This window comes from Cherax quadricarinatus, chromosome 66 (genome assembly GCF_038502225.1).
Source record: "Cherax quadricarinatus isolate ZL_2023a chromosome 66, ASM3850222v1, whole genome shotgun sequence".
NCBI lineage: Eukaryota > Metazoa > Arthropoda > Malacostraca > Decapoda > Parastacidae > Cherax > Cherax quadricarinatus.
The window spans coordinates 3445715-3469719 of record NC_091357.1 but is presented as its reverse complement, the minus strand read 5'-3'; the positions used below and the strand labels follow the sequence as shown (position 1 = coordinate 3469719).

General features: G+C 38.1%; 1 protein-coding gene across 2 annotated transcripts in view; it reads right to left on the bottom strand.

Moving 5' to 3' along the window:
* LOC128704150 (protein PRRC1) overlaps nt 1–18184 on the bottom strand; it is a 58737-nt gene extending 40553 nt beyond the window's left edge. Inside the window, exons 1-2 of one of the 2 annotated variants that reach the window (XM_053799215.2) lie at nt 18107–18184; nt 14582–14662 (exon numbers count right to left, since the gene is read on the bottom strand). In XM_053799215.2, coding sequence (XP_053655190.1) covers nt 14582–14651 — 70 coding nt within the window. In that variant the 5' untranslated portion in view covers nt 14652–14662; nt 18107–18184. Of the gene's footprint in view, nt 1–182; nt 444–14581; nt 14663–18106 lie in introns of those variants that run through there. The other variant, XM_053799213.2, reaches the window with a different exon arrangement.
* Between the last annotated feature and the right edge of the window lie 5821 nt (nt 18185–24005).

Here is a 24005-nt window from a genome sequence, read left to right as displayed (position 1 = left end):
TTAGGAAACAGCCAAAGTTCTTAAAATAAAGCTTCTGGCAATCTATATTACACTGCTGCAGAGGCTTTGTGTGGATTTATGTCATACTGTCCAATCATAAGGAATTTGGTAAACCTTTTTTTTTTCTTAAAATGTTAAATTAATGCTGTAACTAAAATTTAAATTACGTCATTTAAATTTACCAGATTTACGTTCTGAAGTAGGCAGAAGTGGAGATGAGCGGTGAGTGACTCTGTCGAATACATCCTGAGCTTGATGTATTATATCTTGAGTATTCATGTCTCTTACAAATCAAGTCAGATTATCTTGCATTAACACCAAAATTCTTAATTCTTGTAAAATTATATTATAACTCGGTAGCCAGAATGAATAAACTATCACTATGAATTTACCCGTTAGCTTTCACATATGACAGTAAAGTATCCTTGCAACTTAATCCATTCGCTGTAAAACTTTAAAAAAAAAAAAAAAAAAAAAAAAATTAAACATTATGAACCTTCAACATTCTCTGCTAAACAATGTAGTGAAAAATTACATCTCTTGTTCAATCACTGGTGTAAAGTCACTTATTTTAATTCAATGGAACTGGTAAGCCAGACTTGAATTATTTTAAAAGTGGGGAAATACAGTGCCTACACTCTAAAGGATGGATGGAGATGTTGCTGATTGGGGATTAATTTAATATGTGTTGCCTAGTTTGGGTCACAATACCTTGGTGGAAAATAGCAGATTTAGTAAAGAATAATAATGTTTACTACTCTCCCACCAATAACTCTGGTTCAAGCAATCTTAATTACCCTGGCGTATGCCACATCATGTGCAAGGAACAGAAGAGCTGTATACTTGTATTTAAAGATCAAATTAATAATATCTTCAAAATTTATTTCTACTGTGCAACATTGTAGATCTTACACCCTCAAGGAAAGTTCCTTGATGCCAGTGAAGGGTTCTTGATCTAAGGAATTGTACTGGTGCTTCCTCTCCTTGGATAGACCCTAAATGCCTTCCATTCCCCTAGGTACTGTATGACCCTTAAGGATTTAGTTCCCCTCCCTCATGAATGTAATGTATATATAATGTACATTTCCAGATATTCCTTAACTGGTGTATACTTCTCAAATGCTGTTTATTTATGTAACATAAAAAAACAGCAGAATCCATATTAAATATAAGAGTGTTGGTACTACTATACTTTCATACATTCCCTTCTTTGCCTCCATAGATAACGTTTTTTGACTCCACATATACCTCAACGCACCACTCACCTTTTTTCCCTCATCAATTCTATGATTAACCTCATCCTTCATAAATCCATCCGCCGACACGTCAACTCCCAAGTATCTGAAAACATTCACTTCTTCCATACTCCTCCTCCCCAATTTGATATCCAATTTTTCTTTATCTAAATCATTTGACACCCTCATCACCTTACTCTTTTCTATGTTCACTTTCAACTTTCTACCTTTACACACATTCCCAAACTCATCCACTAACCTTTGCAATTTTTCTTTAGAATCTCCCATAAGCACAGTATCATCAGCAAAAAGTAACTGTGTCAATTCCCATTTTGAATTTGATTCCCCAAAATTTAATCCCACCCCTCTCCCGAACACCCTAGCATTTACTTCCTTTACAACCCCATCTATAAATATATTAAACAACCATGGTGACATTACACATCCCTGTCGAAGACCTACTTTTACCGGGAAGTAGTCTCCCTCTCTTCTACACACCCTAACCTGAGCCTCACTATCCTCATAAAAACTCTTTACAGCATTTAATAACTTACCACCTATTCCATATACTTGTAACATCTGCCACATTGCTCCTCTATCCACTCTATCATATGCCTTTTCTAAACCCATAAATGCAATAAAAAACTTCCCTACTTTTATCTAAATACCGTTCACATATATGCTTCAATGTAAACACTTGATCTACACATCCCCTACCCACTCTGAAACCACCTTGCTCATCCGCAATCCTACATTCTGTCTTGCCTCTAATTCTTTCAATTATAACCCTACCGTACACTTTTCCTGGTATACTCAGTAAACTTATTCCTCTATAATTTTTACAGTCTCTTTTGTCCCCTTTCCCTTTATATAAAGGGACTATACATGCTCTCCGCCAATCCCTAGGTACCTTCCCCTCTTTCATACATTTATTAAACAAAAGTACCAACCTCTTCAACACTATATCCCCCCCTGCTTTTAACATTTCTGTCATGATCCCATCAGTTCCAGCTGCTTTACCCCCTTTCATTCTACGTAATGCCTCGCGTATCTCCACCACACTTACATTCTGCTCTTCTTCACTCCTAAAAGATGGTATACCTCCCTGACCAGTGCATGAAATTACTGCCTCTGTTTCTTCCTTAACATTTAAAAGTTCCTCAAAATATTCTCGCCATCTACCTAATACCTCCATCTCCCCATCTACTAACTCCCCTACTCTGTTTTTAACTGACAAATCCATACTTTCCCTAGGCTTTCTTAACTTGTTTAACTCACTCCAAATTTTTTTCTTATTTTCATTAAAATTTCTTGACAGTGCCTCTCCCACTCTATCATCTGCTCTCCTTTTGCACTCTCTCACCACTCTCTTTACCTTTCTTTTACTCTCCATATACTCTGCTCTTCTTATAACACTTCTGCTTTGTAAAAACCTCTCATAAGCTACCTTTTTCTCTTTTATCACACCCTTTACTTCATCATTCCACCAATCACTCCTCTTTCCTCCTGCCCCCACCCTCCTATAACCACAAACTTCTGCCCCACATTCTAATACTGCATTTTTAAAACTATTCCAACCCTCTTCAACCCCCCCACTACTCATCTTTGCACTAGCCCACCTTTCTGCCAATAGTCGCTTATATCTCACCCGAACTTCCTCCTCCCTTAGTTTATACACTTTCACCTCCCTCTTACTTGTTGTTGCCACCTTCCTCTTTTCCCATCTACCTCTTACTCTAACTGTAGCTACAACTAAATAATGATCTGATATATCAGTTGCCCCTCTATAAACATGTACATCCTGGAGCCTACCCATCAACCTTTTATCCACCAATACATAATCTAATAAACTACTTTCATTACATGCTACATCATACCTTGTACGTGTATATTTATTTATCCTCTTTTTCATAAAATATGTATTACTTATTACCAAATCTCTTTCTACACATAGCTCAATTAAAGGCTCCCCATTTACATTTACCCCTGGCACCCCAAATTTACCTACTACTCCATAACATTTTTACCCACTTCAGCATTGAAATCCCCAACCACCATTAATCTCACACTTGATTCAAAACTCCCCATGCATTCACTCAACATTTCCCAAAATCTCTCTCTCTCTCCTCTACACTTCTCTCTTCTCCAGGTGCATACACGCTTATTATAACCCACTTTTCACATCTAATCTTTATTTTACTCCACATAATCCTTGAATTAATAGATTTATAGTCCCTCTTTTCCTGCCATAGCTTATCCTTCAACATTATTGCTACTCCTTCTTTAGCTCTAACTCTATTTGAAACCCCTGACCTAACCCCATTTATTCCTCTCCATTGAAACTCTCTCACCCCCTTCAGCTTTGTTTCACTTAAAGCCAGGACATCCAGCTTCTTCTCATTCATAACATCCACAATCATCTCTTTCTTATCATTTGCACAACATCCACGCACATTCAGACTTCCCACTTTGACAATTTTCTTCTTCTTATTCTTTTTAGTAATCTTTACAGGAAAAGGGGTTACTAGCCCATTGTTCCCGGCATTTTAGTTGACTTTTACAACACGCATGGCTTACGGAGGAAAGATTAACCAGTGTGAGGAATTTTTTGACCATAGTAAACATGTGCAGGTGGGGTGACAAGTGGTAGATGTACTGGGCTGGATACAGGTGGCAAGATCATGAACACAATGAGAAAGAAACTGCTGGAAATTTTCCAGAAAAAGGTTTGTCACAGGTCTCACTGCCTGCCTATGAAAAAAGAGATCAAGAATGCATGAACCATAATTAGAAACTCCTCTTTCTTTCACCAGTCACCAGCCAACCCAGAAAGGAAAGGCACTGTATGCGCTAATAATTCCACGAATAAAGGAAAGGTATGAACAAATTATTAGTGTGCACAGTAGCTGCCACAGGAACCTCTGAAGCCTGCTTAAACCTAGTCAATACTGACCAGCAGACTGATTCAGCAGGACTCTCACTGAACTTTCCATTTCATTTTAATCAACCCATCAAAAATTTGCACTGCCCATCAATGAGACTGTAGTTCCAAGAGGTAGGGTCAACTTTCAGGAAAGAAAACTGTAAATGTACAAGTGGGCCTTCCTCATATAACAAGTTAGGTTCTGGTCTACTGCTGTCAAGCGAAAATCACTGTAGAAGAAAACATAGCCTTTTATCATTTTGAAATCCATATAAAAGCCTATCATATATTAAGTGAGCAATAGAGCTAAGCCTAAAATATGCATATACAGTACAGTACACACATTACCACCCTTAAAATATTTTTGTCCTTGGCTTATAGTGAATGGTTAATATATTTATTGTAGGAAGTCTGAATAAATGAAGATTGGGTATAACTGAAAATCCCTGTATTAGTGAAGCGCCACACAGTGGGGCCCACCTGTACAGGCTTTAATAAACAGCAAACAGAGGGGAATAGCTCATAAGTCATTGTTTAGAGCCAAAGCCCTCTTGATGTGGAGAGCCTAGACCAGTACATCTTAAAGCATCTATGGATGTTGAAAGTGATACAAAATACCGATAAGCTGATAAGACACAAGTGCAGCAGTTGAGGATCGTTACTGATGAAGCCTACTGTGTGGGCAAAACATTTCAACAATAAAGATGCCCAACCCAGCTGTTGTGCATGTCTTATTCATCAGAATCTATGGAGTACATGATTCCATACCATGATAATGTGCCTGATTATGCAGGGTGTCAAGAAACAGTCATGCTAGCCCTCAAATATTCGTATTAACAAGTCTTATCCACCAAGCATTGTATTTTTCCTGTTGCATTACAGTACTCTGCATTACTTTCTATCATATTCATGATCCAATCTCAGATTTTGTACTATAAAATACCTTAAATGCTGGTATTAAAATTATTTTGAAATGCTTAACTTCCAATTTCTGCCCTATCCTATTTTATTAATCTTTTCCATTATGTGTATAACTTGTCTTTCACGTGCTGTTCTTAATTATTTATGAGAGTGATTAATAACAGCTTTACAAGTGTAAATTAACAGCCATAAAATATTCTTGGTGAATATATCCACAAAAAAAAGTTTGGTGGGAAACATCAGGTACTATATTTATCATAGACATGATAACAAACACAATTAGACAAAATAAGACTACATTTGCTAAGTACACTAACATTCTTATTACTCATTTCAATTTCTTAAGCACAACCAAGTGGTGACTGCCTTCAGGTGATACCCTACATCAATATAGAAATTCTTGAAGAATGCTCATCATTTCAGAACTTTCAGTACAATTATTACTCAAGCACATGCAAGATAATCGCTCGCACAACTCTCATTAATACCTTGACTGTGAACTACCTTCACACACTAAAACAAACTGGGGGAGTGCATGAGGTGGTGATAGAAGCAAGGAAGCCCTACAGTGTAGCTGACCTAAATGTAAGGGAAAGTGAAACATCATTACCCTTACTGTACTCAGCTTTCTTACCTTACTTTAAAAATTAGTAAATGACTGGCTCTTGTTTTAAAATACACATAAAGAAATGTAAATATTACCATTAAGTTAATTTACCTGCCTGAGCTTTCATAAAATGTACAAATATCAAATGCAATAATGAAAAAAATTAGTTAAGTCACAAAAATACTTAAATCCTCTACCTTTTTTTTTTTTTTTTTAACACTCCAGCCATTTCCCACCCAGGTAGGGTGACCCAATTTAGTAATTTATACAGAAAGGATTACTAACCCACCATTTGAGTCGCCTCTTAAGACATGCATGGCTTACAGAGGAAGGATTCTTCTCCACTTCTCATTGAGTTAATAATGCTATTCTAGCAAAAATTTTTTGGTTTATGGATATATAGTGCCAAAGGTGATGATAGTACAGTATTTATGAAGAATAATAGTGCATAATGAGAGTGATGTTTAGGTTATCACAATGTTGGCAATATGGTACAGGTTTCCATTCTTAATGCAGAGTGTGTGTGTGTGTGAGAATGAGAGAGAGAGAGAGAATGTGAATGAATGAATTTGCTTAGGTAACAACACTAAAATAAGTGCAAATTCACACTAATGCAAGGAATGTAATTTGTGTAACTTTACACAAGTGTGAGTAGAAGCTGTATAGTGACCCATGCTCTTAAGTCTCATTAGCATCCATGTGGATTTTTCATATACAATTTGCAGCAAATTTCACATTTAGGTTGTGCATAAATAACCAATTATGATGCACCACAACGGAAAAATATAAATACTGGGATTATTGTTTTGTAGTTCTTCTTTAGACCTTTTCTAACAAACCCATGTTGTTTTTTTTTTAATGAGTGAGCAGCACATTAAAAAATGCATGTGAAATGCTATAGGTTTGAGCTTAAGAATTCCAACGATGAGTTCAAACTGAGACTGTCTCGACCCAACTATGGCTTTGGGAAGAGAAAAAAACATGTTAGTGAAATGCTATAGGTCTGACTCCATAAACTCTGATAAGGACACAGATTGTCTCAACCTGGCTACAGTTCCAGGTACAAGAAGAAATGTAAGTGTGATCTGGGGAGTGTGAAAACCCTGACAGAGGCCCCCATCCCCCCTCACAGTATGGAGGACTCTCCAAAATATTTTTGATGAAGGATATGCGAAGGTTCAGTCCTCCACAGGGTACTTAACCCTTTGACTGTTTATGTCGTATATATACGTCTTACGCGCCACTGTTTCTGACGTATTTATACGCGTAAATTCTAGCGGCTTCAAATCAAGCAGGAGAAAGCTGGTAGGCCCACATGTGAGAGAATGGGTCTGAGTGGTCAGTGTGCACCACATAAAAAAAATCCTGCAGCACTCAGTGTGTAATGAGAACAAAAAAACTGACCATTTTTTTTGGATTAAAACGCTGACTTAGAGGTGTATTTTTGTACAGTATTTATCGTTGTATTCTCGTTTTCATGGTCTCAGGTGTTAAAATGGAAAACATATTACAGAAATAGAGATGATTTTCATTACTTCCACGATGAAAACGACCTTGAAATTGAGCTCAAAGTAGCGGAAATGTTCGATTTTTACCAATGTTCAGGAGTAAGCAAATTACACCACACGTCCAATACACATCAACTGGGGAGTCTAATATTCTTTCACTAGTGCACTGATATTATTTATACCATTTTTACAATAATGCATTAGTCTGCATAACAGTAAATTTTGTATTTTTTTGTATGGATAAAAGATAAAAATAGAAAGCAGTAGTAATATAAGAGGGGCCTAGAGACATGACTGATGAACAGAGGATATGTTATTTTAGTGCCAAGAATGTCTACATTGTTTATTCTGGACCCTATTTTGAAATTGGCATCTTTTTTAATTTGCATGAAATTGGCCAAATTGCCAATTTCTGACCACTTTATTGGGTAGTTCCCGTCGGTAAATGGACGGTTTCTTGTACTCAACTGATAGAAAAAATGGAGTTCTAAAGAAATAGCTATGAGTTTGGTCAACTGGAACAACGGAATTGGCCAAAAACCGGGCTCAAAGTCGGCGAAATTGCCGATGCGTATATGTCGCCGAGACCGCTAACTTCACGGAAGTGTAATTCCGTGAGTTTTCGACCAAATTTCGTACTTTTGGTGCCATTACCATCGGGGAAATATTTTCTATCTTTTCATAAGAAAAAATAATTTTTTTTTTTCCAAAACTTTTGCGACATAGAATGAGTTTCAGAAAGGGACTTGCGACAGTCAAAGGGTTAAACCTCTAACCCAGGGATTCCCAACCAGGGGTGCTCGAACCCCCTGGGGGTGCGAGACATCATTCCAGGGGGTGCAAGAAGCGTCCATCTTAATAACAGGAAATTGATTCATTTATTACTTATTAATATTCAATAATCATAGTAAAATTACCATTATCTTTATTTTCATCTCTTTATTTCAGATTATCATCATAACCCTTCACCATGTCGAAGAAAAGGAAATGGAATGATGACTACATTCGTTTTGGTTTCACTTGCAACGGAAAGACTGAGGATCTGCAAAAGCCTCGGTGCATAATCTGTGGAATTGTTTTCTCCAACGCTAATTTGAAGCCATCTAAGCTGCAAGAACACTTCAACAACCAACATGGTGGGGCCAATGTTGCGGACCATGATTTTAAGTCGTTGCAAGCTAAAAGAGCCCGTTTTAATTCTCGAGCAACCCTTCCAAAATTAGGGTTTATATCTGATGACAAACCACTGCTGATGACTTCATACCAAGTGATGTACAAAGTAGCAAAGTCTAAGAAACCTCATACTATTGCAGAAGAGCTTATCAAACCATGTGCATTAGAAATGGCTACAACTATTCTCGGAAATGAAGCAAGAAAGAAGCTTGAATTAGTGCCACTGTCAATGTTATTCGAAGCTGAATTGACGATTTGAGTTTAGATATTTTGGAACAAGTTATCTCACATATGAAGGCTAGTCCCTTGAAAATCTCCCTTCAGTTGGACGAAACTACTGATGTTTCTAATTGCAATTAACTTATTGCACTGGTGAGGTATGCTCATGATGGTGCCATAAAGGAGAATTTTCTTTTCTGTGAAGAACTGAAAACCACCACCAAAGCAAAAGATGTGCTTTAGTTTGTGAAAGACTTTATTGCAAAATATGAATTGGATATCCAAATTATTGGATCTGTGTGTACTGATGGCACTCCTGCTATGCTGGGAAATAAATCTGGGTTTTTTTGCACTGATGAAACAGGAGATTCCATACTTGCAAGGTACTCACTGTTTCCTTCATCATCATGCTTTGGCATCAAAAACCTTGCCTCCAAAATTGAAGAAAGTCCTTGATACTTCAGGAAAGACCATCAACTGGGTTAGGGGTCGTGCTCAAAATCACTGCCTTTTTAAGTCACTTTGTGAAGATCTTGGAAGTGAACATAGTTTTACTTTTCCACACAAGTTCGATGGCTCTCCCGTGGGAGAGTTTTAACCCGCTTCTTCGAAATGTGAGAAGAAATCAAAACATTTCTGAAGGAACGTCACTGTGATCTGCTTGAAGAGTTGGAATTGTGAAACTGCACTAACTGTGCTCATTCCATTTGCGACAACTTACTTATGTGAATCAGGATTTAGTACTCTTTTGTCAATTAAGACAAAATCTAGAAATCGTTTGAATGCACAGGCAGACATGCATGTTGCTATCAGCAACATAGTTCCCTGTTTTGAAAAACTCTCAAGCAAGAAATAGGAACAAAAGAGTCATTGAATTAAAATGGATTCACAAACTTTTTGGAAGTCAGCCTTTTGATTTTATTATCTTGTACATATTTAAAGAAAGTAACTATTTTTTGTATGGTATATTCAAATGTTAATCGGAGACATCCTTTCTTGTCCATATGTTTGATTTTTTACATATTAAAAACATAAAATTCCTTTCTAAAGGTTTGAAAGCTAGTTCTTGATTTTACTTTTTTGTATATATTTCAAGCAAGAGTTATTATTTTTGTAAGGTGTATTCAAATATCATTCTGTGATATGTTCCTTTTCTGTAAGTCTGATTTTTGTTCACATATTATATTAGAAAGTTAAATATCTTCTTTTTATAAAATTTAGTATGATTCCACATCCTTTATCCTTGAACAAAGTTTAAATTGTAGAGGGTACGGGAGTAAGAAAAGGTTGGGAACCACTGCTCTAACCTCTCAGAAGAGACCAGAGTGTATAACAAATTACAAATTCTTTAAACAAAGATGGGTGACATTTAGGTGTGCATGCAGAAGGCTCTTAGTATGAAGAGCATTTCAGACAAACTTAAGCCTGTCTCAAGTAATTTTAACAAAAAACACTTTCATTAAGTTTGTATTAAGGATTACAGATTGGCTTATGATTACAGGTAGTGAGGATTCTAGTGTATTAGCACTAAATTTAGGAATTGCAGTGAATACTTTTATTGAGGCTAATTGTTTCAGTGATTACAGTTTGGCTTATGATTAATGGTAATGGGGTTTCTAATATAATACGTAACATGTTTTGAGGACATTCAATATATTTAATGGTTGTGAGGATTACAGATTGAGAATAAGAATACAGTGGACCCCCGGTTAACGAACTTTTTTCATTCCAGTAGTATGTTCAGGTGCCAGTACTGACCGAATTTTTTCCCATAAGGAATATTGTGAAGTAGATTAGTCCATTTCAGACCCCCAAACATACACGTACAAACGCACTTACATAAATACACTTACATAATTGGTCGCATTTGGAGGTGATCGTTAAGCGGGGGTCCACTGTACAGTGGTACCTTGATTTAGGAGTTAAATTCATTCCATGACCGAGTTCATAACTCAATTTGCTCGTACATCAAATCAAATTTCCTCATTGAAATTAAATGAAATGCCATTAATCCGTTCCAGCCCAAAAATAACCACCCCAATTTTTTTGTTACAGGTTTTTAAATAAGAAAAATGTATTTATAAATAAGAAATATTGTATACTCCACCCACCACCATCTTCTCCACCCACCACCATCTACTACACCCACCACTCTCGCTGCTCCATCCACCACTCTCGCTACTCCATCCACCACTCTCGCTACTCCATCCACCACCATAGCTACTCCATCCACCACCATAGCTACTCCATCCACCACCATAGCTACTCCATCCACCACCATAGCTACTCCATCCACCACCATAGCTACTCCATCCACCACCATAGCTACTCCACCCACCACCATCACTACTCCAACCACCACTATTTGTACTCCACCCTCCTTAATGTTTCTGGAAAAACTCTTGGGTTGAAATGGATGTTACCTCTTCCCTGGATTTATACGAGAACCAAACAAGGGACGAGGTGCCTCAGTACAATCTAGGATTGGTGTGGGAATATTATCCTTCCAATTATGTCTTGGAAGAGCATGTGGGATGAGACGAAGTACCTGACATTCCTCTGGGTACAGAGTAACTCTGACTTTGGCTCTCAACTCAAAGCAAAGAATTGACCGAGCGACGGCTCATAGCTCAGAAAGCTCGTAAGTTAGGGCACTCGTAAGTCGAGGAACCACTGTACGTATATTGTTTTCCACATGCTTCCAGTTATGTACATGGAAGGTTTAAAATGTATGCCAGTGAGAAAGGCTTTGGATTTGAATGTACAGTGGACCCCCGCATAACGATGGCATCACATAGCGATTATTTCGCATACCGCTTACTTTAATCGCAAAATTTTTGCCGCGCATACCGATTAAAAACCCGCTCACCGATTTTCGGCCGAGACGCGTCCAATGTGCGCCCTCAGCCAGCCTCACATGTGCCGCCCATGCCATTGTTTACCAGCCAGCCTCCGCGGTAACATCCAAGCATACACTCGGAATATTTCGTATTATTACAGTGTTTTCGGTGCTGTTTCTGGAAAATAAGTGACCATGGGCCCCAAGAAAGCTTCTAGTGCCAACCGTACACCAATAAGGGTAAGAATTCCCATTGAAATGAAGAAAGAGATCATTGATAAGTATGAAAGTGGAGTGCGTATCGCCGACCTAGTCAAGTTGTACAAGAAACCCCAATCAACCATCGCTACTATTGTGGGCACCAAAAAGACAATCAAGGAAGCTGTTCTTGCCAAAGGTTTAACTGTGTTTTCGAAACAAAGATCGCAAGTGATGGAAGATGTTGAGAGACTCTTATTGGTGTGGATAAATGAAAAACAGCTAGCAGGAGATAGCGTCTCTCAAGCGATCATATGTGAAAAGGCTAGGAAGTTGCATGAGGATTTAATTAAAAAAAATGCCTGCAACTAGTGATGATGTGAGTGAATTTAAGGCCAGCAAAGGTTGGTTTGAGAGATTTAAGAAGCGTAGTGGCATCCATAGTGTGATAAGGCATGGTGAGGCTGCCAGTTCGGACCACAAAGCGGCTGAAAAATATGTGCATGAATTCAAGGAGTACATAGAAACTGAAGGACTGAAACCTGAACAAGTGTTTAATTGTGATGAAACAGGCCTGTTCTGGAAGAAAATGCCAAGCAGGACCTACATTACTCAGGAGGAAAAGGCACTCCCAGGACATAAGCCTATGAAAGACAGGCTTACTCTTCTCATGTGTGCCAATGCTACTGGTGATTGCAAAGTGAAGCCTTTATTAGTGTATCACTCTGAAACTCCCAGAGCGTTCAGGCAAAAGAATGTCCTCAAGGATAATTTGTGTGTGCTGTGGAGGGCAAACAGTAAGGCATGGGTCACTAGGGAATTTTTCTATAACTGGTTACACCATGCATTTGCCCCCAATGTGAAAGATTACCTAACTGAAAAGAAATTAGAACTTAAGTGCCTCCTGGTGTTAGACAATGCCCCTGGTCATCCTACAGACGTGGCAGAGCGACTTTATGGGGACATGAGCTTCATTAAGGTCAAGTTTTTGCCTCCTAATACCACTCCTCTCCTGCAGCCCATGGACCAGCAGGTTATTTCCAACTTCAAGAAACTGTACACAAAAGCTCTGTTTGAAAGGTGCTTTGTAATGACCTCAGAAACTCAACTGACTCTAAGAGAGTTTTGGAGAGATCACTTTAATATCCTCAATTGTGTAAACCTTATAGGTAAGGCTTGGGAGGAAGTGACTAAGAGGACCTTGAACTCTGCTTGGAAGAAACTGTGGCCAGAATGTGTAGACAAAAGGGATTTTGAAGGGTTTGAGGCTAACCCTGAGAGGATTATGCCAGTTGAGGAATCCATTGTGGCATTGGGAAAGTCCTTGGGGTTGGAGGTTAGTGGGGAGGATGTGGAAGAGTTGGTGGAGGAGGACAATGAAGAACTAACCACTGATGAGCTGATAGATCAACTTCAAGAGCAAGAGGCCAGACCTGGGGAAACTGGTTCAGAGGAGGGGAGAGAGAAATTGAAGAAGTTGCCTACTACAAAGATAAAGGAAATCTGTGCAAAGTGGCTTGAAGTGCAAACCTTCATGGATGAAAATCACCCTCACACAGCTATTGCAAGCCGTGTTGGCAACCTGTACACTGACAATGTTGTGAAACACTTTAGGGAAGTGATAAAGGAACGAGAGGTACAGGCCACTATGGACAGATATCTTGTGCGAAAGAAGTCCAGTGACTCTGAAGCTGGCCCTAGTGGCATTAAAAGAAGAAGGGAAGTAACCCCAGAAAAGGACTTGCTACCTCAAGTCCTAATGGAAGGGGATTCCCCTTCTAAACAGTAAGAAGATAATGCTCTCCCCTCCTCCCATCCCATCAATCATCACCAGATCTTCAATAAAAGTAAGTGTCATGTAAGTGTGCATGCCTTTTTCAGTTTGTGTGTATTAAAATTAATATTTCATGTGGTAAAAAAAATTTTTTTTCATACTTTTGGGTGTCTTGCACGGATTAATTTTATTTCCATTATTTCTTATGGGGAAAATTCATTCACATAACGATTATTTCGCATAACAATTACCCCTCTTGCACGGATTAAAATCGTTAACCGGGGGTCCACTGTATTACTCTGACAAGGAAGCAGAGACTCTTGATCTGGCTACTGCTCCGTGTAAAAAATTTTTGTGAAATGTTATAGGATCTAACAGTGATGGGGCAATACCAAAATTTTTATTGATACCATCAGAAAATTTTACACCAATACTGATAACATCAAAACTGGCCAATACCCGCCTAGACCAACACCATCAAAATAATCCAAAACTGATACCAATAATCAATTTTAAGCCTATACTGATGCCACCAAATTAGCTGGTACTGATACCAAACTTTGTCACACCTCTACTTCCACACTAATAATCCTGACATGGCAGCAGATACTGTCTCAATTTGGCTATGGTTCCAGGTAAACAAAAATTCATGTAAAATGCTACAGATCTGACCCTAAATGCATTTGCACAATTAGTGGCTTTTCCAAGAGCTTTATATTGTATCAAATTATATCTGTATTATATGATCAAACTCAATACATAATCATTTCAAATGTATACCTACTGCATTTTTATTTTTATTTTTAAATGTAAGAACTCAACCTAGGCAGCAAAAGACTACATTTATCCATGGCTCCAGGCCAATTTTTTTTTTTTTTTTTTTTTTTTTTTATTCACAGATGTTTGGCTTTAATAAATGGAGCTTCACCAATTTAAAAACTTCTTGAGCAAAAAGTTGTCTGTAGATCAAAATCTGCTCTGCATTCAGTGTGTCTTTACAATGGTAAACAAAACCCCAACCAACTAGGAAAAGCAAACATTCCAATCTCACTCGGTTTATAATTTCAAGGCCAGAGCTCATACATGAAGCTAATTTATGAACACCTCATTGCAGTCTCTACAGTATGGTACTGCATATGGTCAGCTTCACATTCACCCGAAGGCTTAATTCTTTAATAACTTGCCTGAAACAATGAGGCTTGTCATCTTCTTGTCAACAATTTCAAAGTCACCATTACTATCTTCCTGCATCATTACTTTCAAAGCTGCAAGGCAAGAGAAAATTTCATTAGCAAAACTATACTACCAGTAAATGAGTAAAGCCAGTGCAGCACAGATTTTAACATACAAGATGAATCGGAGATATCCAGTGGAATATCAGAATGTCACTTGGGAATTCAGATATCCTGGTGTGGCTCTGTACTCGATAATGATAAACCTAGGGAGAAAACTATATACAATAGGACCTCCCGTATCTGCGGGGGTTAAGTTCCAAGGACCTGCCAGGAAAACCCAAACTGTGGATAGTAGCAAACCTATTATAAAGTTTAATTGATAAATTATGTACAATAAGTGGAGAATTATCACTTTTTCAATGGGAAGCACTTCACGGCTTCTCTTAGGCTCTGAAGAACTGCCAGCTTCTCTACTCTTGCACTTTAGGGCCATTATCGTGCAAAATTAAAAGGTATTTTAGGGCCACAATAAACTGCGGATAACTGAAACTGCAGATACCAAATTAGTGGATAGGGGAGTTCTACTGTACCTCATTTGACCCTAGATTTACTTAAAATATAAAATATAGTCATATAACTATCCATATATTAAACACTCATAGTGCTTACAGTGTTCCTCCCTCATGATACTGGCATTTTAAAACTACTGGTAATTACTACATATAACACTAAATAAAATTTGATTTTATCTAGACTTGAAAAATTAAAATATTGCATTAATGTATATGTGTATAAAAGTATCACTGTGTGATGGCTTATCATAAGATGTTTATTACAATTTCTCAAAAAAATCAAATTGGTTGATAAATGGAATGATTTAACTGATAACTGGCCATCAAAATCAGCTCGGCTAACTGTATCTATATTTTTTCTTTACACTTGAATTTACAGAATAAATGTTATATCTCGGCTAATTTCGAAGCTCAGCCTTATTTAATATATACATTTCATCCCCATCCCTTCCCAATCAAGGATGCTACCAGCAAAAGTTAGTTAACACCTAGGTAACTATTGCTAGGTGAACAAGAACAGCATACCCAATGGTTCCACCTGACCCAGGATTGGACTTTGGCCCTTCAGTTGTGGGCTAAAGGCACTACCATAAAGTTAGGAGTAATTTTAAAGAACTCCAATAAAAATAAGCCAATAACTGTGTAGTATTGTAGTCATTCTGGTAATTTGTTGTACACTTTAGACAAGCCACTGTGAAAGTATTAAAGGATATTTAGATAATTTATACGTATTTAGAATTGAATTATATTAAAATAATGAATATGGTTATTATACAGAATTGATACATGTACATCCTAAGTAGAATATAAGACAGTGTATATATACAGCAAATTGTCAGTTTAACTATGTAATAGGGGGTTAGCAAGTGACCAGTAATGGTGATTGTGGTACATAGGGATTATTATTTTGATGTAATCATAATAGTCAATTGATTGAACCACCACATTTTGTCCGTTGATTCTGAACCAACCCGGTGGATTTTGTTTTGATTCCTAACATCCGATCAACTGAGGTCTTTCTATACGTATCTAAATCTTAGAAGTATACTAAGGGATGCATTGGAAATAACCAACACTGTATGACTGTTGGGTTACCATAGGATAAATCTACGAAATGTACACAAAACAATAGGGGGTGGAGGAGCAGGTGGTCAGTAATGACAATTGTGGGGTGATAGGCAGAGGCGTCGCTAGAGTTGGTGTCACCCGAGGCAGAATCATTGGTGTCACCCAGAGTGGTATCTTTGGTGTCACCCCCATGAAATCCAAGGGCAGGGGGATAGGGGTAGTAAACTCCAGTTACATCACTGCTGCATGACCAGTGACTAATGTTTAGCACTGAGAATGTTTAAAGGCCATAAACCGAACTCTCTTAATGATAAAATAAATAATCGTAGCAATATTGAGGAAATATAAACTCAAATACCACTTTGAGTACAGGCAACAGATCCTACATTTATTCATCTTCAACAATGAAAAAAAAAATTGAAAAATAAAGAAAAACACTAGTTCTGATTTAACCTTGAGTACAGGTAACATCTCAAAGAATCTGATATTTCATTTCCTTGCCTTCAATCCTGCAAAATCATCTATTACATCATCAAAATCAATGATTTTCCCTATATAGACCTATTTGTACTATGTAATCCTATAATAGGCTACATAGAAATGAAGAATTTTTCTCTTAGGTTGCTGCACCCCTCAAGGAAGGCTCCTTGACGCTGGTGAGGGGCTCTTGATCTAGGGAATTGGATCTGTTGTCCAGTTGGATCTGTGCTCCAGTTCCCTGAATTAAGCCAGAATGCCTTCCATCCCCCCATAGGCGCTGTATAATCCTACGGGTTTAGTGCTTCCCCCTTGATTATAATAATAATAACAATTAGGTTGCTGCAGCATGGTTTTGGTCATTAGTGCTACCTTCTTTAGAGGCTCTATGGTGTCACCCCTTTAATGGTGTCACCTGGGGCGGCCCGCCCCCCCCTTACGACACCTCTGGTGATAGGAGATATTGTAAAATTAATGGACAGTTCTGAAACCAACAACTTTCTCTGTGGTTTCCAAATTGAATGACCCAGAAATTTTATTCTATATTCCTGAAGTCCATCATATAGATATACAATGTATGTAGTGTACTGTACTACATGTATACTCCAGAAATCCATGTGTGCTTAAAAACCATCATAAAATTTATAAATTTGTGCACGATTTAGCCTGCAAATGTTATGATGACTTAACCTAGATAACCTGTACACTTCATAAATCATTACGTTGCTTTCGTTGGTAGGGGGGAGGGATGCTCTAAACCTGTAGGGGTCATATAGCATCAGGTTCAATCCAAGGAAAGGTCAGATCCAATTGCAAGGATCAAGAGCCCCCCTCACTGGCACAAAGGAACTTTCCCTTTGGAATGTAATTATTAAACAGCATCCAAATTAAGTCATATATATATTTTTTACCTCATTAAGATATAAATAATCATTGCTTACATAATATAGTACATTTAAATCAATTATAGGCAATTTTGAAACAGATTATTTTGCATGACAAAATAGTTTAAAATATATGTTAGTCATAGAAAGGCTCATATTCTGGTAAAATATTTCATGGAGACTAATTCTAGGCCTTAAAAATTGCTGAATTATAGTTCTATAATGTATAATTACCCTTCATATCACACATCAGCTTAGATAAATTATCAAGGTTAAGATGACATATATTTTAAATTATTGTGAAAAACACCAGTGGTAATTATCCCACATAATAACTAAATGTTTCTCCTATCGTGGAATTTTGATAAATTAAAATTAAAAATAATTGTAACATTAAAATGTCTAGAACCACGAAGCTGTTAGCTGCTGCCACTACCAATACTCAAAAAAAAGCTTAACCTAAGCTAAGCTTCTTCTAGAAACAAACTGATGTAATGCTTAAAGCGTTAAAAGAACCATTAATAAAGTCAGACCTTCAACAGGTATATAACAATAATAATATTATGGTGTCAGCTGTGCTGATCAGCTGCTGACGTGACACTCACCTGCCTTTAGGAAATTATAATAATAAAAATCCCATTAATACTTTATTACTACGTGATTAGTTATTATTATAGAGACGTATTGAATTCCGAGTGTCAAAATAGTTATTTTATAGCCTTTAAGGATTGCTAGCAAGAGAGTGGTATGCAGAGGTCATTGCTGGATTGACAATGACCTAAAAATTATTTCTGGTCTTGGAAGATAATTTGTTGGGTTGTTATTGTGGCTTCAGCATAGCTGTCATGTTTGGCACTAATAAATTGGTTAATGGGTAAGGGTGAGAGACGTATATTCATAGACAAGGGAGGCCAGGAGCTGTGACTCGACCCCTGCAACCAAATAGGTTAGTACACTCATTTGTTTTTCTTTACTCTCCTTTTTTTCTCCCCCCCCCCTCCTCTCTCTCTCTCTCTCTCTCTCTCTCTCTCTCTCTCTCTCTCTCTCTCTCTCTCTCTCTCTCTCTCTCTCTCTCTCTCTCTCTCTCTCTCTACACAGGGTTTGACATGGTTAGGTTTCTCTCACTCACTCCTCACACTCACTCCTCTCAATCTCACTCCTCTCTCCTCTCTCTTTTCTCTCTTCTTTCTCTCTCCCCCTCTCTCCTCTCTCTCTGTCTACACACACACACACACACACACACACACACACACACACACACATACACGGCATTCTGGGGCAGATAGAATTATTAAGTCCGTTTCAATATCCCACCAGCACCCCGTGCGCCGCCCCTCACCCAGGCCAAAATTCTGAAATAAATAACTTAGACTCATCTTTAAGTTGCTTGCTAGTCTATCTACATTAAAATCAACATTCATGCTAGTTACTGCGATGAGAGTTTTGTTTGCTAGTAAGTCAGTTGCCTTATTAATTCAGTTTACCTTATTTCTAGTAAACGCCGCGGGGGCGTTGACCCCCGAAACACTCTCTCCAGGTATACTCCAAATTGTCCCCTCAAGGAAGGTTCCTTGGCGCTGGTGAGGGGCTCTTGATCTAGGGAATTGGATCTGTGCTCCAGTTCCGTAAATTAAGCCTCAATACCTTCCACATCCCTCCTCACAGGCGCTGTATAATCCTACGGATTTAGCGCTCCCCCTTGATTATAAAAATACTCCAGGTATGTATGAAAATCACATTTGTGTACCCGAGCCTAAACAAACTTACACTGAACAACACACTAGACAATGAGAAAAATGTACAGGTATACTAGATTACACTTAACATCTTACTTGACATTCACTTTAGAATACTATTTACTACACACTTCACTTAAAACTACACTTGATACACTTCATTACAGGGTTGTATGATTATCATGATTTAGCATATTTTTCTCTAAATAGTCAACCCCTCAAGGAAGGTTCCTTGATGTTGGTGAGGGGCTCTTGATTTAGGGAATTGGATCTGTGCTCCAGTTCCCCGAATTAAGCCTGAATGCCTTCCACATCCCCCCTCCCCAGACGCTGTATAATCCTCCGGGTTTAGCGCTTCCCCTTTGATTACAATAATAATAATCTAAATAGTCAAACAAAATCAAAACTACAGTATTTCATTGACATGGTGTCCCTGTACGGCTGGAAAACATTAGGACATATTGCCATGAGAAAACTGGTGTACCTGTTCACCCATCAGTGAAATAGGTACCTGGGTAGTGGACTGGTGTGGGTCGCATCCTGGGACAAAACTGACCTAATTTGCCCGAAATGCTCTGCATAACAGGTTGCTTTCTATATAGTGGTATGTCATTGATATCAGCTGGCCTGTGTAAGTTGTATCGTGTATAGTAATAGGAATAAATGTTAGTTTTTTATAATGCACTTTGCTCATCTCAGTCGCGTCTCATAACATGGAATGTACACTACGAGGTGTATATATTTCTTAATATATACACCTCTTGGTTTGTCTTAAAGTTGGTAGAATTACTGTTAGGTAAAAGGACACAAGTGCAACTAATATGACATTTTATTGTGGCAACGTTTCGCTCTCCAGGAGCTTTGTCAAGCTTGATAAAGCTCCTGGAAAGCGAAACGTTGCCACAATAAAATGTCACATTAGTTGCACTTGTCCTTTTACCTAACCTCCTGCTTTATACTTCTCAGAGATGTATATTTTCTCATTGCAATCTAAATGGCGGTTGTCAGACTGCAGTCAGTGTGTAGGACAGGTAGTTATTAATTAATTATAATCATAACTATAATTTCGGTAAGCCAGCGAAAGGCCTCGATCAGATGACCAAAAGCCCCAACCGTGGATCATAATATGACCAAGATCCACGTTAGGAAACACTTGTTACCTGACTTACCTAACCTGTGAGGGCAGCTCTAGTGACGGCTGTCGAAGGGCAATCATAATCCCTATTTTCGGTATTAAAGAATTCTCCAAAACTGTCTAGAGGACTCGTTGAAATTTTGGGATTTATGGTCGGAGGATCGACCTGTAACCATTCGTTGGGCTGAACCATTTTAGTTTAGTTAGTTTAATATGTTTATTATGCACCCCATACCCATCCTGTGGGCGATTCACTCGAGTTTATCACTTAACATAAAGTATAATAATAACTGACTGAATTTAAACCTCGCAAACCAGCTGTCATATTTCGGACACTATTATTCATGAAATGCGCTAAATCCGTGCGGACTCTTCGTGGCAAGGAGTGCTGAAAGCCTAATCCCACTGTAACGTCTTTAGAAATAATTGCAACTTGTTTAACTATCACCTTAACTTGTTAAGCTATCAAAGGACCCCAATGGAAATAAAAGGACCCCAATGGAAATAAGTCACTCTGTTTGACTTTTTTGGGTTATCCCAGGTTTTCTACACATAAGCTGCTATGTATGATAATTATATGTAACTGTATTTGTGTATACCTGAATAAACTTACTTACTGAAAATAATTCACTTTGGCTTTTGTTGGGTTATCCTGGGTAATTAACACATTGCCATCACCTAAAATTGTGTACCTGTACCTAAATCAACTTATTAAACTAAAGATAAATCATCCGTTATGGTCTTGTCCTGTTTTTCTTACTTCCAGGTTCACTTTATTACTAAAATAAGATAAGTAAGTCAAAATGGCAAGAGTTACTACAATAGATTAACTAGTTCTTTTGGTCGATTATTTTTCTATAGTAAATAAAGTATCGCCAGTTCTTAAACATGAGAATATTTACCCCCCCTAAGCAACCGCTCAATGAAAACGTAAAAATCTTTACGTGTGATGATATAAATCATTTACTTAATGATGCCAAAGTAGTAAAATTATCATCAGGAGCATTTGGAAAATGCGACCTAGTGATCAGAAAAAATAGGCCCGATTTGGTTGTTAAGACTTTCAGCCAAAATATATTTTAACCGGCCTTCGGGAATAAGTTTGGTTTCTTTCGTGAAACTAATCGTTTCTTGATAGCAGAGTGTAATGTGCTGGCTGATCTTGCTGGAGTGAAAGGAGTGCAAAAACTCTTGGGTGTTTGCCTGGAGAGAAATCAGATGGTATCTTGTTATGCAGGCGAAATCCTTGGAAGCTTTCTCAAACACAAAATGCATACATTAGTGACCAAGCTTCAGGTGATGTTGCAAGTGCATAGTATCATGCAGAGGATTGTAGAGAAGGGTTTTGTCCATAATGACATAAAAGCTAATAACATTTGTATATTAAACGGCAATGTCACTTTTATAGATTTTGGGTTTGGTTGTAGATTTGGGAAAGTTATTAGTTATGAAGATAATTGTGAAGAAACAAAACGTAAATGGTATGCCCCAGAGATACGAAAAGGGAAACCATGCTCTGAGGCAAGTGATATTTTTAGCCTTGGAACACTATGGAGTCAGTATTTCAGACACAAATCTCTCCCCACTGAAATACATAACATAATATAAAAATCGTTAGAAAAAGATCCGATAAAGAGGCCTACAAACTAGGCTTTTATTACAATTCTTGAAAATTAAATAAATCGCCTGTTGTAAATGGAAGATAGTAAAGAAGCCTTAGCGTAATCTTGCTAACTGTACCGATTACCAACTCCCCATTTACCATCTTCGCTGGATCCAGGGAAGAAGCTGCTGGAGTGGAAGACGCATGAAATTTCGTCTTCACCATCACAGAATTCCGAGACGAAACGAGAGTCATATGAAATCCCTTCTTCCTCACCTCTGAATCCACAGTTAAGTTCACAGATACGAAAGAGTGATGAAAGTACAGCTTCATCTTTATCCTCGCCACTGGATCATAAGGTGAGATCCACAAAACGAAAGAAAGAGGAAACCTTGTCGTCATCTTCCTCTACTCTGGATCATAAGGCAGGACCCTCAAAACGAAAGAGGAAGGAAACGTCCTCTTCATCTTCCTAGTCTTCATCTTCCTCTACTCTGGATCATGAGGCAGGACCCTCAAAACGAAAGAGGAAGGAAATGTCCTCTTCATCTTCCTCTACTCTGGATCATGAGGCGAGACCCTCAAAACGAAAGAGGAAGGAAACGTCCTCTTCATCTTCCTAGTCTTCATCTTCCTCTACTCTGGATCATGAGGCGAGACCCTCAAAACGAAAGAGGAAGGAAACGTCCTCTTCATCTTCCTCATCTTCATCTTCCTCTACTCTGGATCATGAGGCAGGACCCTCAAAACGAAAGAGGAAGGAAACGTCCTCTTCATCTTCCTCTACTCTGGATCATGAGGCGAGACCCTCAAAACGAAAGAGGAAGGAAACGTCCTCTTCATCTTCCTCGTCGCTGGAATCGGACACATCACAGAAACGCAAGTGTGCTGAATGTATTTTTTCGCTTCTTTCCTGGCTGCAGGAACCAGAAAGGACATCAAAAAGAATGAGGAATGAAAGTACCTCTTCATCCTCCTCCTCACTGCAGGATTCATACATACTTCAATTTATCGATACAATTAGTAAAGTATCACACTTTCATACAAAACAGTTGCTAATGTTGAGGTTAATAGAATAAATCATTCTAAACAATGTGAGGGATAAATGTCCACCTTCGTCTTCATCATAGAAACTGGATCCTGAGGCGACACCCACAGAACGAAAGAGGGAGGAAACCTCGTCCTCATCTTTCTCTCTGCTGGATCATGAGGCGAGATCCACAAAACGAAAGAGGGAAGAAACCTCGTCTTCATCTTCCTCACTGCTGGATAATGAGGCAGGACCCTCAAAACGAAAGAGGGAAGAAACCTAGTCTTCCTTTTCCTCACCGCTGGTTTGAGAGAGACCACGAAAACGAAAGAGGTATAAAAGTGCATCTCCATCCTCCTCCTGCCTTAAGGAGAAATGAATCATTATGAAGAACTAAGTGAAAAGGGCAAAGGAGGGACTGAAAGTAATGGAGAATGAGAGGAAAGTATGTGAAGAACATCGCAAAGATTCGAAGAAAGTGAAAAGTTTCCCGAAGGAAAGGTAGTCAGACCAGATCACTAGGTGCTAGAGAGCATCAGCATGAGCAAAAGAAATCATGAAGTTAAGAAAAAGGTTGATATAAAAGGCAGTGAGACTGGGAAACTTATCTCCACTGTAGAGCCCAGTAGCGAAGGTTCCAGCTTTCAGATAATTCAAAATGGTGGAATTTAATGAAAATTAACATCCTCGCTCGCCCACTCCTCTTTTTCTTCTCGTTTTATTATTATTATTATTATTATTATTATTATTATTATTATTATTATTAATCCCAAATTTTTATCTTTAAGAGGTTGCCTTATTTTCTTCGCTTTTCTTTTATTTCTTTCTCCAACTTTCCAATTTTATTTTTTAATAACTCATAACGTTTCACCCAGTCAGCCTCAAATTTTAAACACTAATGTACGATAGAGAGGACCAAATTTTTGGA